Source organism: Grammomys surdaster, unplaced genomic scaffold (assembly GCF_004785775.1).
Source record: "Grammomys surdaster isolate TR1022 unplaced genomic scaffold, NIH_TR_1.0 125834, whole genome shotgun sequence".
NCBI lineage: Eukaryota > Metazoa > Chordata > Mammalia > Rodentia > Muridae > Grammomys > Grammomys surdaster.
The window spans coordinates 234,778-256,997 of NW_021620662.1; the positions used below are offsets into that span (position 1 = coordinate 234,778).

Below are 22,220 nucleotides of genomic sequence, written 5' to 3' on the forward strand. Positions count from 1 at the left end.
TTTCTTATACCACTTCACCAATGGTTTCTCAGTGATCTCTTCAACATCCTCCCTGATTTACCAGGTTCAAAGAACTTAGAAGTCAATCCATGAGCCTTTCAGTCCTTGGTTCTCTCGCCACCTCCATCTACGTTATTTTCCCTTAGTGATCCCACACCTCTTGACAACCACAACTCCACCGTACACACAAAAGGAGCAAATATAATATCATACATATGTATAATACACTGACTGTTATCTCACTACTTTATCTATATCTTGTATGTCAAAATATCTAAAGTCAACAGGTTGAAAACTGAAATACTTTACTTTCAATCTACTCGTTATTTTATAGTAATTATTGAATATCTTTTCTTTTTAAAATACCCACACTAATATTCAGAAATACTGTTGTTCTTCTGTCACCCAAATATATCCTGAATCTGATTGCCTCTAGATATCTGTGTGGACACAACAACCCAAGCCCATCAAGTCATCACATCAAGTGAATTACTACACTATGCCCATAAATGGTAGTGGAAGGCAACTGATTTAATGATCCTAGTGTCTCATAACTTCTGGTATTTAAGAAATCCTTTCTTTAATCCCAGCACTTGCAAGGCAGAGGCAGGCGGATTTCTGAGTTCGAGGCCAGCCTTGTCTACAGAGTGAGTTCCAGGACAGCCAGGGCTACACAGAGAAACCCTGTCTCGAAAAACCAAAAAAAAGAAATCCCTCAGTTTGAGCTAGTTCAATAGAATCCTTATCTAAAAGAATAGAATCCAAAATAACAGCCAGTTCCAAAGCTGAGTTTTAATAAAGCCTGCCAGACTTGACTTTACCAGAATCCAAATTGGCTCTGTTAAGAAATTTAACTGACTTCTACTTTAATGAGAAACACTACATGAAAATAGAAAACTCTTTCAAAGAAATGAAAGAAAACAAAGAATTAAGTTACCATAAGAATTAAGACCTTCCCCCAACATAACACTGCTACAATCAGCCAACCTCAGCCCAGAGCCCTCCCAGCTGAGGCACTAGACAGCAGAAAAGTCATCTTAATCTCAGTCTTAGGAAACATCTGAGCAGGAATGAACATTCCCACCATGTTATATTCAGATGACACCAACAGAAATTATACAATATGAAGAATGTTGTAGTTTTAAACTACTAAGTTTCAATGTACTATGTCACATGGCAGCGCAGAACTAAACACTGGTTTTCCTTCTCCTCTGAGGTGTATTCTCAACACAGAATCCAGTGTTACTTAAATTTATCAAATTTTATTTTTATTGTTGTTTCTATATTTATAATGTTCACATGATACACATACACACACACACATATATATATATATATAATGTTCATATGATATAAACACACACACAATTGAATCATAGTGCACACATGCCATGGTGCACATGTGGAATACAGAGTGAAATATACAGAGTAAGTTCTCTCCTTTCATTATGGATTCTGGAGGACTGAACTCAGATCATCAGGGTTGCATGGCAAATGCTTTTATCAGCTGAACACTGGCCCCAGAGTGTTATTTTTAAAATACATGTCAGTAATAACTTTGTATTCAACACTCCAATGACTGCTCATTTCTCTTAAAGAAAAGTCCATAAAGCATCTCTCCTGTCATGCCTGACATTTTATTTATTATCACTTTCATTGCCTTCTAAAATACCATAAAATTTGTCTATTAAAAAATATTTTCTGTCTCCTCCTGCCAAAGATAAGCTCCAGAAAGGTGGAGTCTTTTCCTTCTCGCATGTTCAAATCTACATGAATACAACAATCTAATACATACTGAATAAAAACCTACAGGGGGTGGAATGCCCGCTCCTCTCAACGCAGCTAGTTCTGTAACTATGAAAGCTGTTTATCTAACTATATGTCTGTAACTAAAAGCTCCTTTTCATTTGTTTGGTTGGTTAGTTTTTGTATTTCCAGGCAGGATTTCTTTTTCTGTGTAGCCCTGGCTGTCTTGGAACTCAAGAGGCTGGCCTCAAATTCAAGAGATCCTCCTGCCTCTAAGTGCTAGGATTAAAGGCATGTGCTACCACTGCCTAGCTAAAAGCTACTTTTAAAACAATAGTGATCACTATTAATTGTGTAAACAATTTCCTAGAAATCTGTTGTAAAAGACTGAATTACCCTTCACAACAAACAAAAGTAAAAATTTGTACTCTTTACTTATTAGGAATAACACTTTCTCATCTTTAAACTGAATGGACCACTTACAGTGCAAAACTCATCTCCCAATTGAAATAATTATACAATATATAAATTAAAGAGTTATTAGTAAACATAGTTAAAATATTTTGCTCTTGGTAAATGTAATGCTATGGTCTCACTTTACACAAAGTTTCAAGAATCAGGGTCTAAACCAGTAAAGCTTTGTTTGAACTTTGAGTACCAGAAAATAAAACATGGAGACTTACCAGGAAGTGATACATTCCCATTATCACTACCAGTTTCCTTAAGAGACTGACTGTGTCTTTCATCTTGGGGTTCCAAAATGTCTCTGTACTTTGAGACCATAAGAACAGAGATAAAGTACACAACAGCCAAAGCTAAGAATTGAGCTTGCTTGCTATCCTCCTGAGGGAGAAAAAAAAAGCAACTGTTCATGCCACTATTAACATTTTAATCTTGCTTCACATTACGATATTTAAATATAAAAGATGTTCACAAATCTCTCAATGTGCACAGAAAATAATGTATCATTTGTATAATAATTTATTACTAAATGTAATAATTCTAAAATACACTTGAGCAAGGTCAAACATATTCTTGGCAGTAGTAACATTAAATGAAAATGTACACAAGCACAGAAACAGAAAACCCAATTCAACTTTAAAAATAATTAAGTGGTCAATCTTAAGAGAAATGTTGATCCTACTTTAAAAGGCAACTCAAATAGTAATTATCACAATACAAAGGTAACTGATTCTTTTTACTTCTCATCATAAAAATTCAAACATGTAAATTTAATAATATCACAGCGATGTTGCACTATGATACCCAGCATGTTCAGAACAAACATCCAAGAGAAAAGAGTAAAGATATCACACAGAGAAAGGGATGGAAAAGGAACCTCCAGAATATTTTAAATATCACAGACAGACACAAGTCAGGACTGAATACAAACCATTTTCCTCAAAGAAAAGGACAAACTAAACTGAGGCATAGAGGTGGCTACTCAAGCTCTACTGAAGACCATCAATATTATGTGACTATCAATGACCTCTGTATCCAGTGCAAAAAGATGTTACACACATCACGTCTGATAGTGCCTCAGAAAAGGTTTAACTTAATTATTTTAAATTTAAGGATATCAAATATTCCTATCATACCTAAAGTTACAAGCATCTCAAGTATTTGGTAAGTCTCTGAGTCTGAAGATTTTCCCTAGAGAATTGGCACTTGCCCTAGGCCTTCAGCTTAGTTGCAGAGAAAACAGATGGGAACTTAAAGAACAATTATCACCTGTTCTCATATATGAAATTCTCAAAAAATAAAAATTAAATTAAAAAATACTAACTACTGTTAGAACTAGATCCGAGTTAGGAAAAAAATTAGATACCAAAACTATCCCTTAACAGGCCTGCTTGAATTAATTTTTAGACATATTTCCAGTACTCCTAATAATCTATTACATTTCATAGGTTTGCAAGTATGGGTTTCTTAGTCTTGGTAGAAAAGATAAATGTATATTTTTCCTTTTTTATTAAACATCCCTTTCCTATCATGTATATAACTACTGACAATGTGATGATTAGGCAAATTATTTACATGGTTTACTTAGTCAGTTATTGATTACTTAGGCCTTACTAAGTCCTTATTCATCCCATTGAATTACAAAAATCCTTAACTCCCTTCCTCTACCTCTTTCTACTATGTGCCTTCTAGCACCAAAAAAAAAAAAAAAAAAAAAAATCTAATGTCATCTTCCTCACGGGACTATAAATGAGGTAAGATGGACACTGCATCTGGGACTGTGCTGTTCAGTCGGTATTAATCACTGTGCGGTGACAACACTCCAAACCATAAACTTATACTAAGACCTAGTCAAGAACACAAGAGGGCACTAAAATACCAGAGAAAGAGAAATGACAAAGAAAAGTGATGCTCATAAAACGTCATGTGAAGTACATATTAAAGTACCCAATACAAAGTATATAGCAAGCGTTCAACAAATACTTAGTAAAGATAATATCGCAACAGTAAGGAGATTACAAATGACTCTATTTTAAGATTTATATTTTATAAGAATTTAAAATTTTTAACATCAAAATCTGCTAAAACCAAAATTATTTTCATCTTTAGAAAGTTAAGAAGACAGTAAGTCATGTGACTATAGTCACAGCTCTGAGGGCAACTGAGAGTTGAAAGCCAGCCTGAGCTACATAAAACCCTACCTCAAAAATAAAACACAAATAAAAATTTAAAATATCACAATGGAACAAACATTTAATTATGTAACTTTTAATAAATTTTAACAAACCCTTAAAGGAGAAAGAAGCACTAAATATTCACTAAAATAATACACTTTTACAAGATAGTACATTATTACATTAAGTGCAAAGATTCTGAAGGCAAGACTACAGTACAGGGTTTGAATTCTGACTGTCATTTACTAGCAACAATATTTGGCCGGGTCACTTGAATACAATGGAAGGTTTTGGATATGCTGAGACATTTAAGAACAGGCAGTGTCCAGTGTTGCAGTACAGTGCCCTTTCACCTTGACAGACTAGCTCTATTTATTCAGATAACTCCTTTTACCATTATGAGATTCTAAGATCAGTTCCAAGAACTAGGCCTCTTGGCCTGCCTGTTGACTCAACGATTTCATTTCACAGACCTCTTTCTACTTCAAGTACTTAAGGCCCAACAGGAAGCATGTACCAGCTAAGATAATACTTGGAAGAAAGATTTGAACTTACGATGTCTCTGAAAACAACTGCTCGAAGCCGATTAATGTCCATGTCTTGCAGGAGCCTGTCAAGATCTCTTACTGGAGATATACCACCAGTCACAATGTCCACTGGGCTCTGTTTGAGATAAAGTAAATAATAATAATAATGCACACTCACACATTAAGCAATTTTTAAAAATTAATTGAACACAGTAAACTATCAAAAAAGCATGACATAACAATTTTTCATGTAAGTTTTCTTTCTTTGTGGGAGCTGGGTATGGAAAGCAGAGAATCATGTGGGGGAAACTGGCATCTCTGAATAAGAAAGTATCATAGCAGCAAGGGAAAGCACTGGGAAAGCAGACAAGATTATTTGCCATGTATTTAAACACAAACATTTGAACATTATACTGACAGAAGAAAGTGACTACTTTAGAATTCATGTCAAATTTATTTAGCTTTCTGTTGAAATGAGCAAACTATTTAGGATCTTAATTGTAGAATACAAATATGCTTTTGTGAAACCGATGATTCCACACCTTACCTTTGCTGCAGACCTCCCCATGGGAATCAGGCTGTGTATTGTTTTCAAGCTCTTTGCTGTATCTCCTCTGGCTTTCAGCTGTGAGTGCTGCTGACACTCTAAACAATTCCTTACAGCCACTGCACACACTGTAACGTATATTAAAAAAAAAAAAAGATTGGGAAAGAAAAGAAAATTATATTTAGGGTTACAGCACAGATACAAATCACCTTCACTATACAATACCTGTTACACTTCATTCAAAATAGATTACCTTGAGTAAATTCCTAATATGTCCCTAGACTATCACCTAGTGTTAATTGACTAATTTTATTTTCTGTTATGGTTAAGATCTGGGAGAGCAGCTCAGCTAGCACTGCTGAGACTTTGGATTCGATCCCTATGCTCAGCAGTAACAATGTTTGGTAGATGTGCCTGTAATTACAGCACTTGGGAGGAGGAAGCAGGAGGATCACAAGTTCAAAATCAACCTCATCTTCATTGAATCCCGTTTCACAAAATGTCCTCCAGCCCCCTCAAGAATGATCTAGGGAGTTCTACTGAACAGAAATAGCTTCAGGAATGGTGTGCTTGTCTTGCTGTACTTCAAATGACTGAACCTAGAGCCTCACAGTGCTAGGCAACTACTCAACCACCACAGTACACAGCCAGCTCAGTCTAGAAATCCTAACAAGTTTAAAGATGGAGCAGCCCTACCCAAACAAATCTATATTTAGATTTCAACTGCACTAATTATAGTTTTCAGTTTGAGATCAATTTCCTAATTTTTTGATCTACAATTTCCTCATGGACAACAGAACAAAACAGTTGTCATTGCAATATAAATATCAGCAGTAATGACAGACATCAAAAATAATAGCTTCTATTTTATAATGTACAATATGAATTTTTTTAAAATAATTTCCACAAATTGGTACACGAATTACTTCAGAACATTATAAATCAACTAAAAGGTATGTTCAATGGCATTTTAACTAAAGAAACATGTATAAAAATCCAATTGTAGATATTTACTACTTTATAGTCCTTATTCTTGATAAATGTAGGGAAATATTTCATTAATTGATTGCTGCTGCTGTTATTTTTATAGATTACTGTCTTCATAAAGCCAAGGTTCCTTCCTTCATGCAATGTTCAAATCTTAGGTAATGTCAACTATTCATGCTGGGAGAATCTCTCAAAATGTGACAATGTAAGACAGTTTTCATTAAACTTTTACTTGTTTACCCTCAAATATTATAAGATGAAGGTCAGAGGAGAAGCCAGAAGAATAGAGTGTTTTGTAACACATTCATGGAGACAGAAATAATCCACTTCAAAGGGAAACTAGTTAGGGTGTGTACTAAAGCCCTCAAATATCTAATAAAACATGTGGCATTCTGCATATTTAATTCAAATGGACAAACTGAGAAAAATTATACTTCAAAAGAGTATTTGACAAACTGAGCCACCAAGACTCCATGTTCTTCATCCAATAAATATGCCTAGAGATGTAAAGTGTGTTTTGAGTATCCTGTTTTCACAATTCTTATCAAATACTGGTTTTATATTTCAGGATAGAAACTGAGTATGAGTCCTTTGTGCTTTGGTCAATAACTCCATCCCCATTGTTCTGTAAATAAAGCTGAATGATTCAAAAACAAAAGCCAAGGTTCCTAAGGGCTTGCTTCCATTTCTTGAACCCTCTTTACCCACTATTTCCTCTCCACAGCAAGTCAATCTCAACAGTTACACCTGGAAAGGAAATCTCATGCAAAAACCAAGAGTTTACTTCATCTAATGAAACCTTAACACTGAATAGTTGAACAGTCATCCTATGTATTCTTGCTTTCACTTAAATAAGAACTATTCCCAGAGGAACTGAGATTTAATGATTTTGTTAAATACTTTAATAAGCTATGCTAGCTTATTGGAATAAATATGTACTTGAATGATGCCCACTGAGAAACTTCCTACTGAAGTGTGTTTGGAAGAGAAAAGAATCAGCATTTCATGGTACTCAGGAGACAAACTAGGCCTCAGCCAAAATGAATAGACATTCTAAGAAGATCTTCTAATGATTTATTATATCTGAAAATCTCTATTTTAGATCAAACAGAAGTTAACAGAGAGGGTGAATGTTAGTTAGAATCACCTTAGGAGCATGCTGACTATGCCCACCTCAGGACCAAATGTGTTAGCCACTACTACGTGCATGAAAATGCAGGCACATGGCAATATGGTAAGTATACACTTCCCCAAAATAAGAAAAAATTTACTGTAATGGGTGGATAGCTGAAAATGTTAAATGAAATTCTTAACTAATAGCTTTTAACACTTTACCCAATCGAAGACACTGTCGCAAAATTCCTCCAGATGACATATTTTTTTCAGCTTCGATTTCAGTGAAACCAAGAGAACTTGCAAATATAAGCACATCCACGAGGCTAATCAGCCTCTGAAGAAAAGTCACGGAGGCTTCTACTGAAAGGCCCTGAGTAGGCTCGATACTCTCCAGCTCATGCTGTAAGATATAAAGTTTAGTGATTACATCCACATTCACATGTAACACGTGCAGTCCTCACATTTTTAGATTTTTCAAGTTTAAGATCTCTGAAAATCTACAATAGACTGGTTTCTCTTTTCATCTTAAAAAAAAAAAAAAACAAGGCAATGAGAACACTCACATCATATTCTTCACAAATGAACTCATGCCTAGTAAAGTACCATTCTTTGAAAGTTTCTCATTCCTACAACACATCCTAAAATCTTTCCAGGTAAATATAAAAGATTTGTTTTTATTACAGCAGTTATTATGGATAGAAACCACTGCACAAAGCTGTAATCATTGAGGATGCACAGTATTCATGATTTCACACCAACTGTATAGTGAAGTCCTTACTGTGGCCGATGTAGCAGCTGAAAGCAATGGCAGTATACCCCCACAAGCCATGACCATATTGTCCATCACTTGAGAGATGAGATGAATTGTGTTGTGTACAAAGATGACATTATCACTGCTATTCACGAAGTCCATAACTGTCTTTGTTGAATGGCTGTCCAAAGATAAATTATGTTTACTGATGAAGCTAAGGAAAGGAAATCACAGTATACCATATACCTGCTTAAGGAGAGGCAGGAAATGTAGCAGATACCGAGGTGCACAGTTTCTCAGAAAAAGTAAACCACTGTCAGAAGTCACTGTCTATGTATAAAGCATAGAACCTCTGCTAAAGCCGACACTACTCATTATACATTTGGATTAAAGAGTTGAATGAAATTATGCTTATTAAGAAATCACAGCTTGGGCTAGAACTCTCAGAGAAGTAGGCTCAAATATTTTGGTCATCCTGGTAAGCCCTTAGAAACAGTGATCACGGGAGTGTTCACGGAACTTTGTTTATTGCCTTGCTTGTTCTTTGACTGTTTGTGTTTATTGTCTTGTTTGTTCCTTGACTATTTGCATCTATTGTACTGCTAGTTCCTCAACCTAGAACTGACTTTAATACTTACATGTAATTAAAATGGTATAAAAGCAAAAAGGAGGAAGGGTATGGGATGGGGGTTTCTAGGGAAGGGAAATGGGGAAAGGGGATGTCATCTGAAATGTAAATAAATTAAAAAAATTAACAAAAAAGAAATCACAGCAAAAAATAGGAGGCAAACAGCACTACATGTGCTATTTAAAATAAATTTCACTAATACTTTCTTACATAGTGGTATAAAATTCTCTTAAATGTGGTAAGAGTAACTTACAAACAAAAAATCAACAAATTAGATTCTATTAAAATTATAAATCACACAATATAAAATAATAGAATATATATAGTTAATTTGTATTAAACATATGAACAATGCTATACATAAGTTTCCTTAATTTTTGACATTTACAGTAATAAGCTCCATTGGAATGTCTACCTTCTAGTTAATTCTAGTCTATAAATACTATAACAAACCTTAAGCAAATTTTAGTATGGGAAATCTTGGATTTTCCTCAGTTTGTAATCCAGAGATTCCACGCATAGAATGGAAAATAAATAGTAATGTGATAAAAAACTAACAAAGAGTAATTTATATTCTGCTTTTCAATCAAATGTTTGGAGTAATGCAAAATGTTTACATAAATTTCTTAGAAAACAGAGAATAAGATCCATACTTGTCTTCTATAAGGAATATATGAACAAACCTTCTCCACATCTGTATATCTGTTTCTATGGAAAATAAGAGATCAGTGAGCAGACGCTGATGCATCTGAGACCACTTGAACTCGGGAATGCGAAACATGGTCGGTCTGGAGTCCCTCCTTTGTTGGTCTACTGCTCCTGATGCTGTTTCTTGTCCTGGCTGTTCCTGTTGCCTTGATATCTAATAGAGAAAAGGTTAAGAACTTCAAAAGTTTTGCATTAGCAAAGAATTCAGTAGCTTCCCTGAAATGCACCTAACAAATATTCAAATTCTAATAAACTACAAAGTAAAATTAAAAGAAACTTATCAATGAGTAATCTTACCATACATTTAAAGCAAAGTTATCATGGTATAATACTTATATCATAATTCAACAGTAATTAGCATAGTAGCATGTTATTATAGACACTGCCACTGTGTAGCATTTCACGAAGGAATTCAACAATTTTTAAATCTGAATATTAGCTAAGATGGCAGTATTTATAGTCCAGACAGTAACTAGATTACTCTTCATTAGTTAAAATAAGAATTAACAAAGGTCAACATAATGAAAAACAAACAAAACAACAACAACTAAAAGAAAGGGAGGAAATGAGAAACAGAGGTTAAGAAAAAAGGAGGGAAGCAATAACATACATCCAACCACTTGTACCACATGACACTGTGAAATACTGGAAAAACAGAAAGCTATGCCTCTCAATCACACAGACTCTTCTCATAGTACAAACAGATCCTTAAACTTGAAACCAGAGTCATGCCTTGGTAATTACATAGCCCCACGTTTAACCAGAAAAGGAATGTGCTAAAACTGATTCAGCTGAAGAATAAAAAACAAGTATTTTCTACAGTTGCTTTATAAACTAAACTTATGCCAATTTTGAAGTTAAAAGTGGCAATGTTTGGTGATGTATGTTAAAATAATAAAAGCTGCCATTTAATAAACTCACACTGGGGCTGAGGGTATAATCACTGGTAGAGTATTTACGAATGAATGAATGAATGGTCATAAATTCAGACTGTCAATTATTATAAAACCTTTTGAAATATAGTATTTACATATACACTTATGTGACTACGACTATTAAATTAATGAAATACAAGTACCCACAATTACAGTTTTTAACTCAGTGAAAGTTCACGCCAGAGAGAAAATACTGGCACACATGATATACACAGGCAAACATGCAAGCAAAATATGCATGCATTTTTTTAAAGACAATATCTATACTTACCTCAAGCCCATGTCGTTGAGGCTGCGGTACTTCTGTGCTCGTACTGGCCTTCAATTCAAACCTCTCAGTATCTGAAGCAACACTAGAAACATCCAGCTTGGCAATCTTTTGCTCAGAAGTGGTAGGAGCCTCAGAGACATTATCAGCACAATCACTAACTGACTTAGTGTCTCCAGCAAGGTTAGTTGCTTTCATCACTTCGTCCAGAATCTCATCACTGTCTGACTGTACAGTTGTTTGGGGAACAGGTACTTCTGATGAGGTAGCTGAAGACCCTGCTGTGTCCACAGTTGGAAATCTAGAATCTTTAAAATCTCCAGTTTCAGAATCAGTGTGAGTTTTAGTAATAGGTGCTTCCTCTTGAACTTCACAACCATTACCACACATATCTGGCTCTTCTCTGCCTTCAGAGGCAGCTACAGACAAACTCTCACCTTGGAGCTCTGTGGGCAGACTAGCTTCCTCAGTAGGGCTGCCTTCCACCTTCAGTTCCACATAATCATCATCTTCTTCTTCCTCTATTCCAGATTTTTCCAGTAATTCTGGCATCTCTGCAGCATCTTGTTCTGAGGGAGAACTTACTTCACTGATGGTCACTATATCTTTGCCTGGTTCCAAAGAATTAGAGGTAAGAGTCATTGGTCCTACTGCATCAGAAGAAGCTTTTAAGTCACATGCATCCTTCGTCTCATTTGTAGTCGTTTCCTCCATGGTGGCCTGATCCAGTAACTCTTGATTATCTTGCTCCATTTTTTTTTCATCACTAGATATATCAGGTGTCTGCAGTTCAATGTTGGATGCAGAATCTACTGAACTTGCCTTCCCAATACTTGAGTTCTCATCACTATTTCTAGTGAAAGGAGGAGAGATGGAAAACTCTTTCCGATCTGAGTGCTGGGGCCCCACTGAAACAACATCCCTGGGAACACCAGTGCCTTCTGGAACCAGACTTGAAGAACACGGCCCTATTTCTTCATCACCTTTTTCCTGCTCTTCCCTAAATATATTGGCAAGGTTTTCTTTGTGTATTTCAAAAGTAACCTACAAAAAATACATATAAACAGTTAAGAGATAGATTTTTATTATTAAATTTATCTATTTATTTACATTACAACCCAGTATCAGCCCTTCCTCTCTTTCAAGTACATGAGCACCATTTACAGAACTTAAAATTAAAATTCTTTCAATAATTTCAGGTTTAATACAATGAAAACCCATTTCTCTGTCATTTGTCTTCAGAAGAGAGTTTTAAAATAAATTTAAATAAATTAGTTATTTAGTTTAATAAATTAGGTATCAGTTATTAGAAGGTCTAAATGTAACTACAAACAACAAAAGCTTATTTATACTTAGCTAATGGATACAGGTTATTTTCAAACCTTCCCCCAAATGTCAATAATTACTTTCAAAGTTTAAACTCATTATAAATGGTGTCTCTTTCTTTTGGCTCACTTTTTTTCTGTGCAATACAAAAGCTGGAACCTTTATTTAAAAGAACATTAGGTCAAATAATTTGGAAACCCCCCAAGTAACAAATATATTCATCCTATTGTCATGTTAAACTGGAGACAGAGTTATTAAGAAAAAAAAAACATCACCAAAGGTAGAAAGCATATACCTTCAGGATTTGAAATCCTTGTAAAAATCTAAGTTTGGTTGCTTTACTAATTTCCCCTTAATTTAGTCCAATCACCTAAAAGCTAAGTGGTAATTAAACAATTATCACTGTTGTTATCTTTTTTTGCTGTTTTTCTAAAGGTATTTGTGACGTAAAACTGATAATTCACAATTAATGGCCAGATATTGTTCTAAATTACCCAGCTAAAAGAACACTCATTAATCTTCACAATCATTTGATTGCTAATCTATAGCAGTTTGTAATGTTTAGAAAGCACTTCTATAAACTCCCTGTTACAGATACTTATGTGCTATTAACAGCAACATTTTTTTTGCCATTACTTACAACTTATTTGGCACTCAGATTTACTAACTAGGAGACAAAAGAGAAATTAATCAAGATGTTAATATCTTATTTCATATATTAAGAATGTTTAACTCATAAAAATTTAGATTTTTAAAATTAGCAGGCATGTTTAGCAACTGGCTTTGCTTTAAATAAATGTACCTTTTCACTGTGTTATGTCATATAATACTTGCTGAATATGACATCATAGTTGTCTGTATTGTATGTTATCAATGTTTTTCATAACAAATAAATAAGACATGTTTCAATGCAACTGCATGTGAGCTATCATTATGAATGTACATCAGTCAAAAGATTACTACCTCAAACAATATCTTTTAGAAAATGATAGAACAGCATTCAACAATCACACATGGCAGTAGATATAATAGTAAAATCTAATTATAAATACTTACTAATCTTATACAAAGCACTATTAAAATCTATATTCAAAACTAAATTCTCTACTAGTAGAGTTTTCTGTTAAGATAACAAACATAAGGTATATGCTAGCTCAGGGAAACTACTAAAGCAAATGTATTATGAAAATAACATTGCAGGCCTAATAGGGAAGGGAAAGTATCCCATAAGGAAACCAAGTGATACACACCATAAGCATTGTACAACATTCATTCAGACAATGAAACAAAAGTGATTTTGGAATAGATAAATTAACATGGCTCAAATAAAAAAGAATACAGTATAAAAATGTTTTTCTACCACTCTCAAATTCAAATGCAAAAATCCTACAACAATCAAGCAATTAATCAACTATTATTCTCACATGCACACAAGTATAGATTCTTAGTCTGCTGCTTTTTCACTCAAATGTAGCAAATATAACCAACATTTTTTTCATAATTTTCAACTAATTATTAGCTCAAAAAATTACTAAAGTCTTCTTATAATAAGTTGGTCCAGAATCTTTTTATAAATCTAAAGTAATTTTTTTTTTTTTTTTTTTGGTTTTTCGAGACAGGGTTTCTCTGTGTAGCCCTGGCTGTCCTGGAACTCACTCTGTAGACCAGGCTGGCCTCGAACTCAGAAATCCTCCTGCCTCTGCCTCCCAAGTGCTGGGATTAAAGGCGTGCGCCACCACCGCCCGGCCTCTAAAGTAATTTTTATAAACTGTGAGACGTTTTTATAATTGTGAGATGTTTGATCATGTCTCTTGGACAGATATGTTACATAGTCTTTTCCTATCAATTTCTAATTAAGAATACTACCTTTAGTTTCTGTCCTTTTTCCTTTGGTATGTAAGAACTATGTTTGATTTTTATTTTTTTTTAACAAAGATTGCTTGTAGTTGACAGAGTTCAGTGTGCTCCATCAAAAAACACAGTACTTTAAGCATCGTACATATTTTGAACTGAGGAACTAAGAAATGGCAGTATAAGAAGGACCTCTGAACTTTACCCTCCCATGTCTTAAGAAACAAGTCATGAAACTCAAGACATGCCCCCAAGAGGCACCCTCCCTGTAATGGCAGGGGAAAAAATAACTTGATTTCCACAAAGAGCAGATATGGGGAGGCATATAGATTTCTGACAATTGCTACTTAAAGCACATGCCTCTTCATCTTATCTTTCCACAATGTTCCCCTCTTTGTCTAACATAACATCAAAGCAGCAAATTTAATGGTTTCTCTGATTATTCATATCCTTATGGAAGGTTTAAATTTATTTAAAATGAACTGTCACATGTTTCCCATGCTTACCTTTTGTCAATTGTCTAATTGCCAATAAGATAAAATGGGTGGTAAGGAAATGTTCTTCTCACAAATCTGCTGTCCTTACTTTGAAGCTCACCATACTTATTAGTAACCACTCAAAATAAATTCAAAATAAACTTTCTCCTTTCCTAAAATGTTTTAAGTAACATTTCCTTAACAATGTGATATGAGTCTTTCATTTAAAGAGAAACCCTAACATCATTAGTACCTGTCTAAATAGGCTAATACTTGGGAACATTCTAGAATTTGTATAAGACAAAAAGTAAACTTGTCACTCAAATTTCCATAAAGTACCAAAATTCTTAAGTGGTAATTGTTCACCAGTCAATAATATCCTTTACAATACACTAAATTAAGCTCATTTTCATAGGTCATTCTGTACTAAGTTCTTAACCAGAAGCTAACATACTAATGGCTCATGCACAATATTGTATTACTAACAAACCTTTGCTCTCATTATCACTTAAGACCACTCTATTATCTTCATTATACACAACACAAATATATATACATGTATATATACACATGCATATGTATACACACATATATAAAGTTAAGGCAAATCATGACAAAATAATATAGTAGCCAGATTGTGATAGCACAAATCCATAATTCCAGCACTACTGAAACAGAGAGAGGTGACTCTGGAGTTCAAAGTGTAAGCCCCTTGAAGCAAGCACAAGAGGGTCAGAAGCCTTCCCTGAGGACCTACAACCACCAGGTTCCAACTACAGAACACTAACTTCCCTACATGGACCCAATCTCGTCATGCAGAGTAAAAAGCTCAAACTCTGGACTTGAAAAACCAACAATCCTTACCCTAGAAGTCTTCACCCTGGAAAATTCTACCCTCTATGAAGTACTCTGTGTGTGTGTGTGTGTGTGTGTGTGTGTCTGTGTGTGTGTGTGTGTGTGCGTGTGCATGTGTATACTGGCATAATATATATATTCTGTCTTCTGTTCAGTTCTCTGCTGCTTCTCACCCAAGTAAAGACAGCTACTCTCCTGGGTTTTTCCTTCCCAATGAATGTCTTGTATAAAGTTTGTTGTACAGTATAACTTTGTGGTATTCCTTGGCTCCTGACTGCCAGGATACCATCCAAGTTGTAACACTTACACAAAATCTATCTTACCATTTGAGGGGTTGTATACCTACTACAGTAGAAGCTTCTTAAAATACACACACACATACACACACACACACACACACACACACACACATATATATATATATATATACACACATATGAAATATAAATGGAATCACCAAATTTGGGAGGGGAGGTAGACAAAGTCCCAACTAGGCTTCTCTTTTCAAAAAATAAAATCTCCAGTGCCAGGAATGAGTTATATCTAATTAAGTTATTGGCCAAAGGGATCCCCATGAAAACAACCAAACAATTCAGGCTATTGACAAGGCTACGGTTTGTTCTTCACAAACTGATAATAAACCCCTATCACTGAAGACAATACCTACATAACTCATTGAGTATAGAAAAGCCAGAAAGTTACCTAGAGCATTCACCCCTAGTGAGTAACGTTCATGGTACTGGCAGCTACTTTGCATGCTAGCAGAAGAGAACAGTAACCACCAACCCAGTTATAAATCCAGTGATCTACAGTGCTTACCTGCCTGTCAGCATTGGAGATGGTGAAATATGCTAGTGCAATAATGGCAAAAAAGCTGTAGGAATAACTAACCACTATCTGATTGGATTTAAGGACCATTCTATAAGATTGACTCTATACTGACACTATTCAGGTGGCCAATAATCTGAGGCTTAGACAGGCCACAAAGCTGGAGTAAACCAAACACCATTGTCTTGCTAAAGGAATGTAGCAGTATATTGATTCCAAACCTACTATACCCGTAAATCAGGCCTCATTCCAGCCATCATCTGAGAAACTTCCTCTGCAGTAGACGGTAACTAATAAACAGACCCACAAGTGGACAATGTGCTGAGAGTGAGAGACATTGGAACATTCAGTTGTAAATGGGCTATCTTCATCAAACCCTTCCTCTTAGGACTCAGGGAACAGGGAAGAGGAAGTGTAAGATTGTAAAAACCAGGAGGGAAGAAGGATGGTAAGGAAACAAGGCCATTCATCTAAACACAGCAGTACCAACAAACATATAAGCTCAAAAACACGTTGGCAGCAAGCACAAAGCCTGCACGGCTCTGTGCCAGGCAGGATCCCAGTGCTGAGAAGGCAAGTGGACACAAGGCCCCATCCCCACCAGAAGCTTTCACCAACTGAAAGCCACTTCCAAAGACTTAATGAGTATGTAATCCACACTGGCCTTGCCTGGAGCAGATGGATATTTTTTAATTTGTTTTGTCTCATAAAGCTTTGTTTGGCCATTATTTTACATTACAGGTCTTTTATTTATATACCATAGTTTCTGATTATGTGATTTTATAGTTTGTGTGTGTGTGTGTACATGTGTGTACATGTGTGCCTGTATACATGTTTCTCATGCTTTTCCTTTGTTGTTTTGTTTGATTTATTTAGTATTGTTTGTTTTTTTTATTTGCCTGTTTATTGTCTAAAGAGAGAAAAAGAAGGTGTGGAGTTGGACATGGAGAATCTGGGAGGACACGAGGAAGGAGAAACCATGATCATAGTATATAGTATAACAAAAAATTATTTTCAATGAAAAGGAAAAAAAGAAGTCTGCCTAAGCTATACAGAAAAAACTCTGTCACAAAACAATAAAAATAAAAGCTAGGGCTGCTGCGGCTCTGACAGTATGAGCCTGCCCAATACTCACAAGCCTGCTTTACTCTTGCACTGCAGGAGCAGCAGCCCAGAAAAGCAATAATCTTTACTCCTATAATAAAAAATAATTGTCATTAATTTTATTTTCCCTTTTATAAAAATATTATTCTTTTCTCATACAATATAGCCTGATTATACTTTCCCTTCCCTGAACTCTTTCCGAGTTCCTCCCCTCCCATCCAGACCTGTCTCTCATCAGAAATGAACAGGCTTCTAAGAGAGAACAACAAAACATAACAAAACAAAATATAAGAAAAGACAAAAACTATCACATTGAAGTTGGGTAAGGCAAACCCACAGAAGGAAAGAGCCAGGAGAAGGCACAAAAATGACTAGACTGAACGTGCCCGATTTCCTGTGATCAATTTTATTTTCTTGAAAAATCTAAACATGTGCTTACAAGCAAATCTGGAATATAAATTACTAGAAATTTTAGTGAGTACTTTAGTATAACTAATAAAACATTCTAAAATACATGATAAAAATTCTAAAATATAGAAACTCTTTCTGGAAATTCTACAGAAATATATCCCATGAAAACACAAATATAAGGGGTGTGTACACACACAATAAGGGCATCACTGCTTAGCAAGTACACATATGAATCAGGGAGCCTGGAGTATTACCAAAATACTAATATTAAGTCATATGCACACATTTGGACATTGAGTAGCTTGGCAGTTTTGTGTACATACATTTGGAATACATTCTAATTTTCATGTTATCTTCAAATTAAAAAAAAATAAGAAAAGGTATTTTTACTTAAAATTTTAATGATAAGATTATGTCATCAATTAAGCATAAAATGCAAATAATCTGTGAAACATAAAAACTGTAACATTTGATATTTCTTTTATGTTTTAGATTACACTTTATTTATGTATGAGCGTATGTGTGTTCATGCTCTACAGCACATATGGAGGTCATTTCTCTCCTTCTACCATGAGTCCACAGAGCAAACTCAGGTTATCAGGTTAGGCAATATACAACTTTACCCACTAAGCCATCTCACTGGCTCTTGAAATTTCCTAATGGATGGCTGTTACTCTTATTATTCTAACATTCTGTCTATAACATGACTGAAATGAACAATTAAACAGTGTCTCAGATTGTTAACAATAGGTAAAATGCTCTAATAACCTAAAATCTTTAAGTATTTTACTCAAATTCATCCAGTTGAGCACAATCTAATTCACATTACATTTTTAATTCAAGTATAATTAATTTTTACTTGTTCATTATTTAGTTATCTTTTTGCAACAAAGAACATACAGCCTAAAGACTGAAGCTCGGTTTCTATACTTTAAAAAGAGGTTTTGGGTCATTCTCACAATTAATAATATGAAATAATTTAATTTAAATGATAATTAAAGAGTAAAAGCATTTCAGCATACCAAATGAAAACATGATTATTTAATTGTATTATACTTCACCCTAGCCGGGCAGTGGTGGCGCACACCTTTTCTAAAAAAGAGAAAACATTTAAAAGATGAAAACATAGACTACAATGAAATTACACAGGTTGCTGGGCACATGTCTGAAACCCTTAGCCCAGTAAGCAGCCCGGTGCAGTTGCTAGAAGCCTATTACTGCTTATAAAACCTAGTTCCGCTGTTGGTGGAACAGCACACAATGACAAACAGCTTCCCTGCTACAAAGGTGGCAGGAAATCTATCAAACTGAACAATAAAATTGCAATTGAGTTTCTTTGGCTTTTTATAGCAGCTGCATATATCCTGATGTAACTGCAAAAGGAAAAGCCATCCAATTCTGCAACTTAGTTCTTTACACATGGGTTCTTCATCAAGAACTACAATATAAAGTTGTGATACTAAGACCCAAAAATCACTGCAGAAAGCAAAAGGTAAGCTTTAATGATATAATACCACATGCAAAAAGTACTTAAGATGCCTTTAAAGAGATCCTTTTACGGAGAGAAAATTTGGCTATAAGAGCCTCAACAGGATTCTCTGCATGTTACAAATCATTCACCTCCTGAGCTAAGTAACTCACACCTAACCCAAATTCTATTGGATATTCATATGAAGAGCTTCAGAGCACAAATTGTCTCGTTTAAAAATAACTGTTAACATTTCAAAGTCAAAAAGAATGACTGTAGAAATATTTAAATAAGTTGATTTATGTAAATTTTATGGAGAAGAAATAACTCTTAATTTTTAATCAATGAAGAAAATTCGCACACAGATAATGAAAATATATGTGTGGAAAACTAAAATTAAAAGCTGAAATTACAAGAGTCAATTTTGAAACAAGCTTTTCTTTGCCTATAACAATTTCATTTAGTACTTTAAATATAGCATCATGGCAAAATGTAGCAAATCTAGTTTTACTCCAATTTAAAAATACAAAAACAAAAAAACACTCCACAATCACTTAAGTCAGCATTTCCTTTAAAAAGGAGGCAGAAGACTGGCTTTTATCGGAAAGTAGACACAAGGCCTCTCCTTAAAGCAATTATTTTCTTTACAAAGCAGTTTTAAGATCTGTTTCAAATCAAAAGGCCATGAAGTAAAGAAAAATATAAACTGAACAATGCCTGCCTCTTCTCTCTGACCACTCTGTATTTATTCTATATAATCCATCTCTTAAAAAAAAAAAAAAAAACTACTGCTTGCAAATACTATATTTCCTCCCTTCTCTACATCGTAAACTCACAAAACAATGAAGATTTTTATAATTAAAACTCTATTAAGAGACCATAAACTGAGGTATACATTCAGTTTCTTTAGACTCTCCACATCCCCACATATAATTTTCTAAGGACTTAAAAAATCTTACAGTATATTATTAGCTTAATGTAAAGGTAGGCAGGTAAGAATTTTATGAAAATAATAAAAATATTTCCTGCATACACAGAGGAGTAGTCCAAATTCTTTGTGCATAAGTGCTTATTTTATCTATATGCATGTATGTGTGCATACGTGCATGTGTGTATACATGTGTGTACATATGCACGTGTATGTACATACATGTGGGTGTGTGTGCATATATTTGTATGTATGCTTGCATGTTTTGGAATTGGGCCTCTATAGTGCCCAGACTAGTCTTGAACAAAGAATTATCCTCTGCCATGTTTGCAAATAGCTGGGATTATAGGCACACACCACAATTATCTATGTGCATGTATGTGTGCATACGTGCATGTGTGTATACATGTGTGTACATATGCACGTGTGTGTACATACATGTGGGTGTGTGTGCATATATTTGTATGTATGTTTGCATGTTTTGGAATTGGGCCTCTATAGTGCCCAGACTAGTCTTGAACAAAGAATTATCCTCTGCCATGTTTGCAAATAGCTGGGATTATAGGCACACACCACAATTCAGAGCATAGGGGTACTTTTAAAGTACAGATTTACAGCCTGTGGTATAGCTTAGTAGTAGGGAACCTGCATAGTAGGCACAAGGCCCTGCATATGATTCCCCAGATCTAATAAACTCTTCTATAATTCCTCCACCACAGGAATAAGATTTTGAAGCCAAGCGGTGGTGACACACACCTTTAAACCCAGCACTCAAGAGGCACAGGCAGGTAGATCACTGTGAGGCCAGCCTGGTCTGCAGAGTGAGTTCCAGGACAACTAGCGATAAAGAACCCTGTCACATAAAACAAAATTTTAAAAAAAAATAGGATTTTGAGGTTGGACAAAGAAAACTATAGTAAGATGTGCATCCTAAACTCCTCTGCAGAAGTGATCCAACATCGTACTGTGAGTGGCCATAGCGCGGGTGCTTTCCTAAGCAGCCACTGACACTATTTGTGGCTTCCTGGTAAGACAGAATTACTTAATCATACACAAAAAAATGTCAAGAAGCTTTATACAGTGATGACAAACTTCTTCCTTCCCCTTCCTACAACAAATGCTTAATGTGTCACTCACTGCTAAAAACTCAGCACAAAGCACAGTTCTATGGATGATGTGAAGAAATGCTAGTAGCTGCTGATAAACTGCAAGAGAAGAATTCTCTTTTATTAACAGAGAAAGAGAAGCGGTATCACAGGGACATACATAGTTCATGTTGGCCCACACTGCTACATCATACATAGCATTCTCCTTCATACAAGTCACATACCTCCATCCAAACCTATTTACCACTTTTTTATAAATGGCACTGTCTCTATGTCTTTGCTTACTCTGTCTCTTCCTCGACCAGAAAGCTACCCAATTTCTATCTCCATGGATTTACTACTTAAAACTGTACTCAATGTCACTTGTTCCACAGACTCTTCCATGACCTCAAGTAGAAGCTGCTGCTCCTTTCACTGTGTATATCCCTTCTGTGGTATTTATGGCCTGAATCTTATATACAGCCCTTTTTACATGTATGTTATATTCCATTAGAAAACAGTACTTTCCAGGATAATATGTTTTGGAATTTTTCTTTCAACTTCCATAATTTCTAGGAAAGTACTGAAATAGAAGAAGCAAGAAAGAACAAAAAAGTGAAAACATATAGGAAGTAAGAGAAAGAGGATAAAATTTTAATATTGGAAGGAAAAGAATAAAGAACCACAAACAGACTGGGCACAGAATGACTGGAAATGCTGAGGAGACAAAAATCCATCAAACAACACATAGCTCAGAGAGGGGTGAAGATGGAAGAGGTGCAGCTCTACTAAAGGAGGAACAGACAGAGTACAGGGAAATAGGTTGCTATCTGAAGGCCAGAGGTACAGACTGAGCAGAGATAATGGAGAGAACAGAAAAAGATGTAAGGTGGTAATATGGGTTGAAAACCAGAAGACAGAGACTGAGAGAAAAGCAGAAAGCTGAGCAGGCAATCATGGAAGTACAGACAGTACCAAGACAGCCAGGCTCTCTCAAGTCACACTATACAATGCAGGAAACTACCAGGAGACACTAACA

At 35.1% G+C, this 22,220-nt stretch overlaps 1 protein-coding gene across 1 annotated transcript in view; it reads right to left on the reverse strand.

Moving 5' to 3' along the window:
- Window positions 1-22,220, reverse strand: part of Lrba (LPS responsive beige-like anchor protein) — a gene marked incomplete at its 3' end in the record, with an annotated part of 362,529 nt that overhangs the window by 233,450 nt on the left and 106,859 nt on the right. The window contains exons 22-28 of the mRNA XM_028789471.1: window positions 10,853-11,893; window positions 9,622-9,800; window positions 8,338-8,491; window positions 7,779-7,959; window positions 5,457-5,584; window positions 4,938-5,045; window positions 2,430-2,589 (exon numbers count right to left, since the gene is read on the reverse strand). Coding sequence (XP_028645304.1) covers window positions 2,430-2,589; window positions 4,938-5,045; window positions 5,457-5,584; window positions 7,779-7,959; window positions 8,338-8,491; window positions 9,622-9,800; window positions 10,853-11,893 — 1,951 coding nt within the window. The remainder of the gene's footprint in view (window positions 1-2,429; window positions 2,590-4,937; window positions 5,046-5,456; window positions 5,585-7,778; window positions 7,960-8,337; window positions 8,492-9,621; window positions 9,801-10,852; window positions 11,894-22,220) is intronic.